Consider the following 10,710-nt stretch of genomic DNA (forward strand, 5'->3'; position numbering starts at 1 on the left):
AGGCAACTAAAAGCGAGGTTTTCAAGGCCTCGAAAGCGCGGAACAAGGAAGAACTACGGTGATGACCCTTCGGGTCGTCACAGAAATAAAAGCACAAAGAAAAGAGAAAGTCAGACAAGGTTCAAGATAAATTCAACTTGAATTTTACAAACGAGAAAAGCTTTCAAAAAGGTCTACCAGCCATGACACCTTTGTCTAGTTTACGGTTGCGGGGGGCAGGATCAGATAATTAATCTAGTTTAAAAAAATCTCAACATAGGTGTATATAAATTTTATCATCTTACCGGGTGCCATGCCACCCCTTCTTAAAGGGGTGGATCCGCCCCTGGAGGCATACATGACAACGTTTGAGTTAATTATTAAGCACTTTTCTCCACAGAGATTAGTCGGGCCCCAATGTGGGTATCGGATACCGGGTGAGAAATTAAAAAAAAATAAAGCACTTTTCTCCACCGAATTAGTTGGACTGCTCATGAAAACCACAATCGAAAAGATTAATGAGAATATAGTTTACACATTATTAATGCAATAGGCGTAGGCGTAAGGCAATGCATTTTACATATGTCAGCGACTTGTCAAATTATTCTATTATGCGCTACTTACATGCACAAGTAACTTGAGCTAAAAAAAAAGTTTTTTATATGGAGAAACAAAAAGGATGACTAACCTACAATTTGAACTTTGAATTTGCTACTATGGAGGAGAATGAAGTTTTTTTTGTATTTGCAATTTTTATTAATGTTTGTTGCTTATAGGAGATAGTAGCAGACTAGCAGATAAGATAAAGAATAGAGAAAGACCATAAATTAAGGCTTCTAACAATAAAAAAGGTCTTGACTTTTAAATTTGATGTTTCAGTTCCTTTTTAAAAATTTTGAGTAATTACAAGCTGATTTTTTTAGAATTTGGGTATTATATTAAGGACTTATTCAGCAAATTTTATTTAATTTAAAAAAGTCTTTTGGGCTTATGTCTCACAGCAAAAACGCGCCTCAATGCCCAGCGTACACCCCGAATTGATGGGCGTACGCCTCTTGAGACTTTCGCCCCCACTATTGCCTCAGAGCATTTTTGGTACACCTTGTCTTAGGGCTCACCCCGGAGCTCACCCCGAAAAAGCCTTTTAAAACACCGATCATATTAAATATGCTAGTGTTAAAACTTGCATAATGTTGTATGTCAGTGTAATCAAATAACCCACAAGGATCGCTGAGTTGGTTGAGCAGAAGATCCCTCAAATGGGAGATTGCTAGTTCGGAATTCTCTGCATGCTTTCTTGGATCGAACTCATCGCATAGTACTTGTCTAATGTGATTTATATCTTCTATGCGAGCTATTGCATTAAAGCAGGGTCTACACAAAGCTAGTGGTTGTGGGTTCCCTAGTGTATAATAAAATTATAACCAAAATTTATACCGTGTTAGTGCACATGGCTTAAAATCGACGTGAGAATGTGTGTCTACATTTTTTTGGTCCCCCACTCTTATTATTGGTAGTGTATATTTTTATCTTATACTGTGAACATCATCCTAGTGTTATGGATATTTCTAGCCTTCTAGGACGTTTTGTAGTTTGACCCTTCAAACTCTAAATAGAAATTTTATGTTGCTTAATAATGTTTTTAATATAATCGAAATAATGTGTTATTTGACCGATAAAATAGTCTTCGTACGATTTATAGGTTACGAATTCGAACTGTAAAAATAATCACTAATTTTTATTGAATAGATTGTCTATATTATATTTTTCTGACATTTTTCAAATCTTGACTGAACGCGAAATATTTTATTCATCGAACTGTCCAATATATTATTTGACGAATAAATTCACAAAGGAAAGAATAGAATAGGAAGAAAGCAAATGTGGAAAAGATAGTATGCTTTGACGTGACCAAACGCAGAGAACTTTGAAAATGGACAATAACATAAGACGAAAAACAAGTCGTTAGAAAATTCCGTTGCCTCCCTCCATTAAAAATCACCGCCCCACTTCCGCCGTGCGCAACCATAGCACCTCCGCGACAAAACCATGATTTGACCCGAATTGCATCTCTTAAATTCCAACAGATTGTTAAAGGCAATTAATTGCATGGGCGCATCATTGTCCAACACAACGGAGAACGGTTCGGCCACCGGCGGCGGAACAGGGCTTGGCGATGTGCCGGAGAGTTGCGTTGCCTGCGTCTTCATGTACCTGACGCCGCCGGAAATCTGCAATCTAGCTCGGCTGAACCGTGCATTCCGCGGCGCTGCTTCTTCTGACGCCGTGTGGGAATCGAAGCTTCCTTGTAACTACCGCCAGATGCTCCACCTTTTGCCTCCTTGGAGACACGTCGGTCTTCCCAAGAAGGGCATTTTTGCCCTTCTCTCTCGCCCTGTCCCCTTTGACGATGACAATAAGGTACTCCAATTTCTTCATGATCCCCAGTATACTCCTTTCATTTTGGTTTTCTCTGTAGTTTATAAATTTATTGTTACTCCTCATGTATCTATTGTGGATACTATTTCCTTTATTTAGAAACAATTAGCTTTAAACTTCTTATTTACCCGTAATTAGATGATTTATAATCATACAAATAGTGTTTACTTAATCTTATAAATATCTATGACTTGTTTTAAAACCTGCTTAGCTTAGCTGATAAACATCAAATGCTGAAAATCACTTTTAGGTGCTCAAGCTAATTTTATAAATAAACAGTTATGTGTTTGTTTGGATAGAATTGTTGAAGCTGATAATAAGCAATTAGTTCAATTGGTAAAGAGGTGCTTAAAAACAAAGCTATTTACAAGAAATTTGAATTTAAAAGTAATTTTACATGAAATGGACGAATGACGGAATAGAATAAAGAGATGATTAAGATTTTATTGTTAGGAAAAGTATTTCGGAAATTATAAAAAATATTATGTATTAAATCATAAAAGTCTTGGTCAAACCAAAAGTACTTATAAGCTGTAAAACTAAAGTTGGCGATGACCAACTCATGGCTTTTGGATAATTTTGACTTATAAGCATTTGGCACTTTGGGTGTTTACTAAACGCGTAGATAACCCAAAAAGTGCTCAAAAGCTAGTTTCACCATAAGCTTAGCCAAACACCCTCTAAAACCACAAGTTTCAAAAGTTTTCTTTCTTCTTGTGCAATCAAACACCATCACATAAATTGGCACGTAGGGACTATAATATTCTTGCACGCATCTAATTAATCCACTGAGCGTGTACCTTGTAAGTTTGTGCACAAAAGGTTAGGCAGATGAAATCACTTAGCTTTTTTTTTGGGCTCTACTGTGAGTTTCATTGTGTTTTCGTATGGTTAAGACATCCAATTTTTAGGCACACTTTTGATGTTATACTAAAAGTACTTTGCATAACATGGGGAAAAAAAACAGGAAGTATGGTTGGATAGAGTAAGTGGAAGGATTTGCATGTCAATCTCTTCAAAGGCGATGTCAATAACTGGTAGTGAAGACAGGAGACATTGGAACTGGTTTCCAACAAAAGAGTCAAGGTTAGTTTAATCTGTTCTTTGTTCAAATCATATCCAACAAAATCATTATTCTCCTTAGTTCTTCACTAAGGAGATTATATGGGATTCTTGAACTGGTCTCTGTAATGCTACTGATATGTAATCTTTTTCCCCAATGAGCCGGGATACTTAAAACTGGGGTTTCTTTGTGCTTCACGGGATAAAATTTGCTCTCATTAATACATGTGAAAATGAGGTTTTAGGAAGTCAAGTCAGAGAGTTTGTGATTTCGTGTGCAGTTAAGCCCTTTCTTCTCATTACCCCCCATCACAAGCATGATCAGATGTTTGAGTGGAACTTTTCTGATTTCATTGCTAATATAGGGTATGGTGTAGAGTACGAGATTTCCTGACATATAATAGCTTCCAGTTTCTACCCCAGATTAGGGGTTATTAGTGGCTTTATACTATTTCCCCCACACTGCATTCTATCTTGTGCAATAACGAAATTATAGTTCATGTTCTTTTTCCTGTTTTGAAAATCATTTTGTGAAAATGATGAAGAATATTATATCCATTTCAATTTTTGGTGCCTTTACCAAATTTGGTCAGATTACATGCTATTTATCATTGCTGGGAAAATGGTTGCCATGCTGATCGTTTACAGGTTAACTTTTTGGAAAGCCATGATGTGATTTGGACATGTTAGAACTATCAAGATCTTAGGGGGAGGCCATAAAGTTATGAAAGTGCCTTAATAGATAATTTTAAGTTTTTTATCAAAACATGGATTTTTTCTTTCCATGCTTTTTTCGAGCCGAGGGTCTATTGGAAACAACCTCTCTACCTTCATAAGGTAGGGTTAAGGTCTGCGTAACAACCCTCCCAGTCTGCACTTGTGAGATTACACTGGATTTGCTATTGAAGATCAAAACATAGATTTTTGAGAGTTTGGAAGGTGCCTGGTGTGGCCTCCAACTTTTACTTTTGTGCAAACTGCTGCTACACCTTTTTCATGCCAATTATAGCTTTCAGATGTTTATCGTGGAGCTTGCCCTTTTGTTTGCCTTTTTGTGAGGAAGGTGATGAAATAATCAATGATCTATTGCACACCTCTATTTGATGGCTTAATAGATACCCAAAGGGTAATAAGAAAAGCAAAATAGCTAAGATAATAAACCAGAGAGGGCTGATGAAGCATTGATAAAAAGCAATTCCCCTCTTCTCTTACACCTCATTGGTGTCCTACCTGATTCTTGATACGCTTACCTAAAAGTTTCAGTTGAATCTCTTGATCAATAGTCTTGATTCTGATGGGATGAGGATGATGGTGGTGAATTGTCGTACGATCCTTATTTTGATAAATGATGATGACAACTAGTGATGATTCTTATTCCCAATAGAAGAGGTGTGAGAGGTTTCTCCCAAAAAAAAAAAGAGAGAGACATTCAAAGAGGAGGAAGAGTTGTTGCCTTCTGTTGAAGTAGCCACTGTTTAGTTGCATCGGTTCAGGAGTTAAAGGCATAGCATGCCAAAATGTAGATTTTCACAGGCTTCAGGGACTTCCTGTAAGTTAGTCTTGAGGAAGTACAGCTCAACAAGGTTCAGCTGAGCTTTATCAATACTATTGTTTTACCCCACAGATTTGGCCGGTTTACGAGTTACCATATATGATGGGAATTAGTTAGATGCTTGACTTCCCTTATCCGGTGTACTATTGATCCGCTGATTAAGCATTTGGGGATATTTGCTCTAAGTGTCGTACTTCATTTTCTTAGAATTAACTGCTTGAAGGGTGTCTCTAGAAGTAGGGTTCGAACATTGTTTTGTGGGATTACTAAATGCACATGTGGTGATAAACGCTTATCAAAAAAAGAATGCAAATGTGGTCATAGATTCAGTGGTCATGCTACTTTACTGATGCAACTTCTTGGGAATGTCTCTTTCTTGTCCCTTTCGAAATTGTCAAAGTATTAGAGGATCTGAAAGGCACTTTTATTTTATGTCTGAAGGGAAGACCAGAAGAGAACAAAGTAGTGCCTTAACGTAGTCCTTTCAAAAAAAATTCTTCCCTTCCTATCTGAAGGAGGAGTTCATTTACATGGATTATGTTCATCACTTGATAAGATGGTGCGCTTAGTTTGGATTGCATAGAATGGCCTAGGTAGTATGTAGTGCCTTTTCTGGATAACACAAGTTCAAATTTCCAGCCATGAAAGAGGAAGATGATATATAGAGGCCTTTATGAACCAAATTGTGATTAGTATGTTGTGACTGCTTTTGTTTGTTCAGAAGAATAATTTTTCTTCTCGGCATTTGCTAATTTTGATTGATATGAGCTGATTAGATTTGGGAATTGTAAAAGCTTATTTTTGAAGAGTATAAAACCTGAACTACTAGTATCAATTTTTTATTATGAAGCCATTGAGCCAAATGGATAAAACCTTACTTACTCCCACGAAGTGGATAAAACCTTACTTACTCCCACCAAGTGGAGAATAACTTACTTACTCCCACCAAGTGGAGAAAACCTTACTTACTCCCTTGGTACTTAATTTCAGACAAATCAAGCTTCACTTGTCCTATATCTAAAAAGGAATCGAGCGCAGAATGTTGAGAATCATGTTTATCCTCATTCACCAAAAGCATATAAGTGTATCCTTTGAGACAAATAAGTGTATTTTTGTTAAACTCGATAATGCACGAGAAGTATTAAAAGGTGACATAGGATATTGTTTGGACATAGCTACCATTGCATGCTAATACAGTAGCTCTTACTGGTGATCATTTTATGGATAGTTTGAACCTTTTTCTTTTTATAATCTTGACTTGCAAATATGAGCCTGTCTCATGAACTCCAGAAAATCTTTGTTTTTTCGTTTTTTAAAATTTAGGGGGGAGGTGGCCGGGGTGCGTAGAATCTTCTTTTCCACTAGTTCCCAGCTGTTTTCTTCTCTTCTTAACCAATCAAAATACATGAAAGTACTGGGGTTTGGTTTATCTTCTTCCATTATGTTTGTTTTCTTACATCCTGATTGTTAAGACAACTATTTTTTTTCTCTGACCACTTAGTAACAACACATTTAGCCGTTGAAAGACATTATGAGAAACCTCCACATTCTAATATTCAGTTGATAGTATTTGCAGGTTCCATGTTGTGGCGTATTGCCAGCAAGTATGGTGGTTTGAAGTAAGTGGAATAGTGAAGTTTCCTTTTCCTCCGGATATATACACACTAACTTTCAGGATCCACCTCGGGAAATATTTTAAGAGATTAGGCCGACGTGTTCCCAATTTTGAGCACACTCATGGATGGGATTTGGGGCCAGTACGCTATGAACTGTCCACTTCTGATGGGCAGCATGCAGTTAGTGAGTGCTTCCTCCATGAAGTCGAGCAAGATGATGCAAAAAAGCGTGGGTGCTGGATTGAGTACAAGGTGGGTGAATTTATTGTCAATAGGTCAGATCCTGTAACTGAAGTTAGATTTTCAATGAAACAGATTGATTGTACACACTCTAAAGGTGGGCTCTGTGTAGATTCTGTATCAATTACCCCCAGCGATGTAGGAGGAAAGGGGTTAAATAGTTTCTGTAATTGATATATTTTCAACGGTCCTAGAATTAGGTTCCAACACACAGCTTATATTTTCAGAGCGTTTGTGCCCTAGGTGTTACTGTCTTGTATGTAAATGTTAACGTTTTGTACTTTATCCAGTTCTGCTGCATAATTTAGCTGCTATGGAAGATTAGGTAAATATACTCTGTTTATCTGTTATGAGAAAAAAAGGTTTAGTTATTTTTGTTTTATTATTTCATGTACGGACAAATGGTACAATTTTCATGTCTCTAAGGCACTTATATGCATGGTTTTCCATTCCAGTGCTTGGAGCCCACAAATTTGGTAGAATCCCTCTTTGCTAACATAGCAGATATGCCTTCTTTTCCCCTTTTAACTGGCGAAGATGTTCTGCTATTCCCAGGTCAATTGCAGTAGATAATGGGCAATGCGGAGTGAGTACACTAGAGGGTTTTGCTCATAGAGGGGAAGGCATGACATGTACGAGGTTAGATATTGGGGTTTATCGACGAAAAGAACGTACGTTAGTAATCACCCGCACAAGAATACAAGATAACTCTATCCAGCATGAGCTTACACAAATTAAATCACCTTTCCATAATTTCAAGCATGCATGATTTTCTACGATTTTCACCTCACTTCATTGCCGGCAAAGCTGCCCCTTTGGGGCAACATAAATGAATACATTAAAGGAGATGAAATAAGGAGATGCACATCATGTACACCTCAAGTACCATATACACGTCATGCCACCAGATTTGACAGCTTTTATTTGGAAACACAATTTACTTAACTTTCAACACCGGATCACTTTCTCCTCGCAACCAATAAAACACAACATGGAGATATATTGATAAGAGTGAGAAAAACTGCATTTAATTGTAGTCTATCAACGAATAATAGAAAAATTTAAATGCAAAACCATTTTTTCGAGAAATTGCTGCCTGCGGTTTTGACTATACTACTGGTAAATGATGCCGCTTACAGTGCCTTCAAAAAAATCTCTCAAACACTGACTTACAAGGAAACAACAGAATATAGCTTAACGTTTTCCACCGCCACCACCGAGCTTAGGACCTTTCCCTCCAGCTCCCTTGGGCATGTTGCCCTTCCCTCCAGCTTTCTGTGACTTGGCCTGCACCTCTGCCTTCTTGGCCTTCTTCTCATCCTTTGTCTTCTTGATCCTTTCCTTGATTTCACTGCACAAATCAATAAACATAAAGAATCAATTCACCTCCATTAAATAAACAAACACTGTCATTAAAAATACATTTTTTACCACCATTTTCCCATTTTTGCAAAGGTTTAACCAGCCATATTAGGTGTAGGTTATTTAAATGTATTATCTGAAAAAACGTGATAATGATGCGCAGGCTAAATCTAAGAGGTCAACATGCAGAAAAAATGATGGAAACAAACCGGAGAGCAGCCTCCCTAGCAGCATCTCGAACTTCTGGCCTTTCAGTTCTCTTCTTCTGGATAACCTCCAAGGTTGCACCAACAATGGACCTGGAGTAAGGCTTCTTTGTTGCACGTCGCCTCTTCTTAACAGCTTCTTGTGCAATATCCTAAAGTTAAACACACAAAAAATGAAGAATTTAACTAGGCAAAAAAGTATATACAAACAATTGCACAAAAGATGGCAAGGTGAAGAGGACTCTGTGCATTAATCCAAAGTTTATAATACATAAACCGCTCTGTCATTGTCTGATTTTTGGTTGACTGAACACACTCGAAATTATGTATCTACTTATCGTATTTTTACCCGTGCTCGGTAGTTTTGTAGCAGGTTGTTTCGGACGTTTTTTAGGAAAAGAAGGAATTATGTATAACAAGGCATGATCGGGCTAGCTATCCTTCAATTTTTCAATCTTTATGGGAAATTTCAACACAGAATAAAGCTTGGATAAGTTTAAATAATTTACTCATTGATGCTTTATTGAGACTAACCTTCTTGTGCTGCTTCCTATACATAGCTGTCCAAGTAAGCTTGGAAGGCTTCAGGCGGTTGTGAAAGTAACGTTTGCATTTTGAGTTGAGAAACAGGAACACCTAATATCACAAGAAAATAAGAAAAATAAGGAACGAAACCGAAAAGAAAACCTGACACTACCTCCTTCCACTAATAAGTAACAATAACTTATAAACGGGGTGCAACATTATTTGTACATGTTAACTACCTGAGAATCTGAACGAATAAATCTGATGCCCCTCCCAGGATATATCTTGCCACCACTAAAACGACAGAGTTCCGTCCTGAAATCATAACAAGAATACAACCATCAATTTAATCACTTATACTTTTGTGCAATACAAGGAGTAAAAAGTCCAAACTAAAGGAACTGCGAACAAGCTGGTAAGTTTATGCGCCATAAGAAAAAGCGGTAATATTGCTACCTCGTGAGCAATTGACCATACTTAGGTGGTATCTGTTTGAAATGTTTAAAAAACAGAGTTTGCAAAATACTTTTTCAGTTTTAGCAGACCTGGTTTGTTTGACTTAATCCAAAAACAAAAATCGGTTCTTCGATTTTCTAATAGTTTGTCAAATCCAATTTATGTTTTAAAATCAGCAGTAAAACCTATCAAATGCAACTAAAAAACAGCTATTGAGAAGTATCTAGGTAAAGGAGCACTAAGTAAAATATGTGTTTTTCAGTACTGATTAACATTTCATTATTCAACACAACTATAGCAAGCGAAAAACAATAGTCGATAAACGAAGATTTTTTATACTGTTTCCCCCGAACAGGTGCTCAAGTCAAAAAACGAACGAATCATAGAGTAAAAACGGGGACATTCAATTAATATCAATGAGCTAAATAAAATAAAATTGATATGCGAATAAATATGAAATGAGAATTACAACTAAATTAGGGCATATGTATAGCATATTTTTTGTATAGATAAGAAGGCAGAGGACTTACTTGAGAACCATTGTTGATGCAGCTGCGAGCTCTCACGTTGCGATGTCCCGAAAATGGAGAAAAAACCCTAGTGAACAACGTTTATATTGGATTTGGAGGAAATATATATGGCCCAAAAGAAAAGCAAACCTAACATAAGCCCAAGAAGTGGACCTCTTAATGGGCAAAAGGCTGCACCCGTATTGGGCCAGTCCAATAATATTCAAACCATATCACAAATGTAAAAATTGCACGAGCACCCTATTTGGTCACCCCCATTTAATCTATACGTATTTTTTTAAAAAGTTTTAACTTGTACTCATTGTTTAAATAACTTCAGGCCTCTTTCTCCTCCTCCTTCGTTTTCTGAATGCTGAAGATTGAGATATTGTTATGTGTTCTAGCCTAACTTATATTTGCTATTTTAGCTCTTTACAACTAGGAATTAGCTTCTGCACTGTCCAGCTCGAAAATTCTAATTTTTATTGCTACTGAAACATGAAAGCACGACTTGATTCCCTGTGCATTAGGTGAAGATATTACTTTTACTAATGGTCTTGTTTTATAGGAGTATTGCTTTTCAAATTTCCTAATAATTCCATTATAGCAATTGGATCTTAATGACAACTTGCCATTATTGTTTTAGAACTTCAGCTCTAAGAATGTTGAAGTTCAACAAATATAAACAAAAACTTCAGCTCCTAGAATGCTGAAGTTCAGCAAATACAAAACAAACTTCAGTCCTGAAGTTCATCACAAACATA

At 36.9% G+C, this 10,710-nt stretch overlaps 2 protein-coding genes across 3 annotated transcripts; one reads left to right on the top strand and one right to left on the bottom strand.

The window, feature by feature from the left end:
• Positions 1–1,843: 1,843 nt before the first annotated feature.
• Positions 1,844–7,270, top strand: LOC107808291 (F-box protein PP2-A15). 2 transcript variants are annotated; one of them, XM_016632798.2, is made up of 3 exons: positions 1,844–2,400; positions 3,386–3,504; positions 6,600–7,270. In XM_016632798.2, exons 1-3 carry the CDS (start codon positions 2,089–2,091, stop codon positions 7,060–7,062), a joined length of 894 nt encoding a protein of 297 aa, XP_016488284.1. In that variant the 5' UTR covers positions 1,844–2,088; the 3' UTR covers positions 7,063–7,270. The 2 variants fall into 2 exon arrangements, with proteins under 2 accessions (XP_016488284.1, XP_016488285.1); XM_016632799.2 differs by having other exon boundaries at positions 1,845–2,400; positions 6,609–7,270.
• A 598-nt stretch (positions 7,271–7,868) lies between these two features.
• LOC107808292 (large ribosomal subunit protein eL24) lies at positions 7,869–10,102 on the bottom strand. The gene is made up of 5 exons (XM_016632800.2): positions 9,968–10,102; positions 9,221–9,296; positions 8,991–9,092; positions 8,460–8,608; positions 7,869–8,239 (listed from the first exon to the last, which is right to left on the bottom strand). The coding sequence occupies exons 1-5, from the start codon at positions 9,976–9,978 to the stop codon at positions 8,083–8,085; spliced, it is 495 nt and encodes a 164-aa protein (XP_016488286.1). The 5' UTR covers positions 9,979–10,102; the 3' UTR covers positions 7,869–8,082.
• Between the last annotated feature and the right edge of the window lie 608 nt (positions 10,103–10,710).

The sequence above is a fragment of the Nicotiana tabacum genome, chromosome 5 (genome assembly GCF_000715075.1).
Source record: "Nicotiana tabacum cultivar K326 chromosome 5, ASM71507v2, whole genome shotgun sequence".
Lineage (NCBI taxonomy): Eukaryota > Viridiplantae > Streptophyta > Magnoliopsida > Solanales > Solanaceae > Nicotiana > Nicotiana tabacum.

Coding starts and splice junctions, on each gene's coding strand:
- LOC107808291 (XM_016632798.2), top strand. CDS start 2,089: ATGGGCGCATCATTGTCCAACACAACGGAGAACGGTTCGGCCACCGGC. Junction 2,401..3,385: donor CCTTTGACGATGACAATAAG/GTACTCCAATTT, acceptor GAAAAAAAACAG/GAAGTATGGTTGGATAGAGT. Junction 3,505..6,599: donor TTTCCAACAAAAGAGTCAAG/GTTAGTTTAATC, acceptor TTCAGTTGATAG/TATTTGCAGGTTCCATGTTG.
- LOC107808292 (XM_016632800.2), bottom strand. Junction 9,093..9,220: donor TTATTCGTTCAGATTCTCAG/GTAGTTAACATG, acceptor TTGTGATATTAG/GTGTTCCTGTTTCTCAACTC. Junction 8,609..8,990: donor ATAGGAAGCAGCACAAGAAG/GTTAGTCTCAAT, acceptor GTTTAACTTTAG/GATATTGCACAAGAAGCTGT.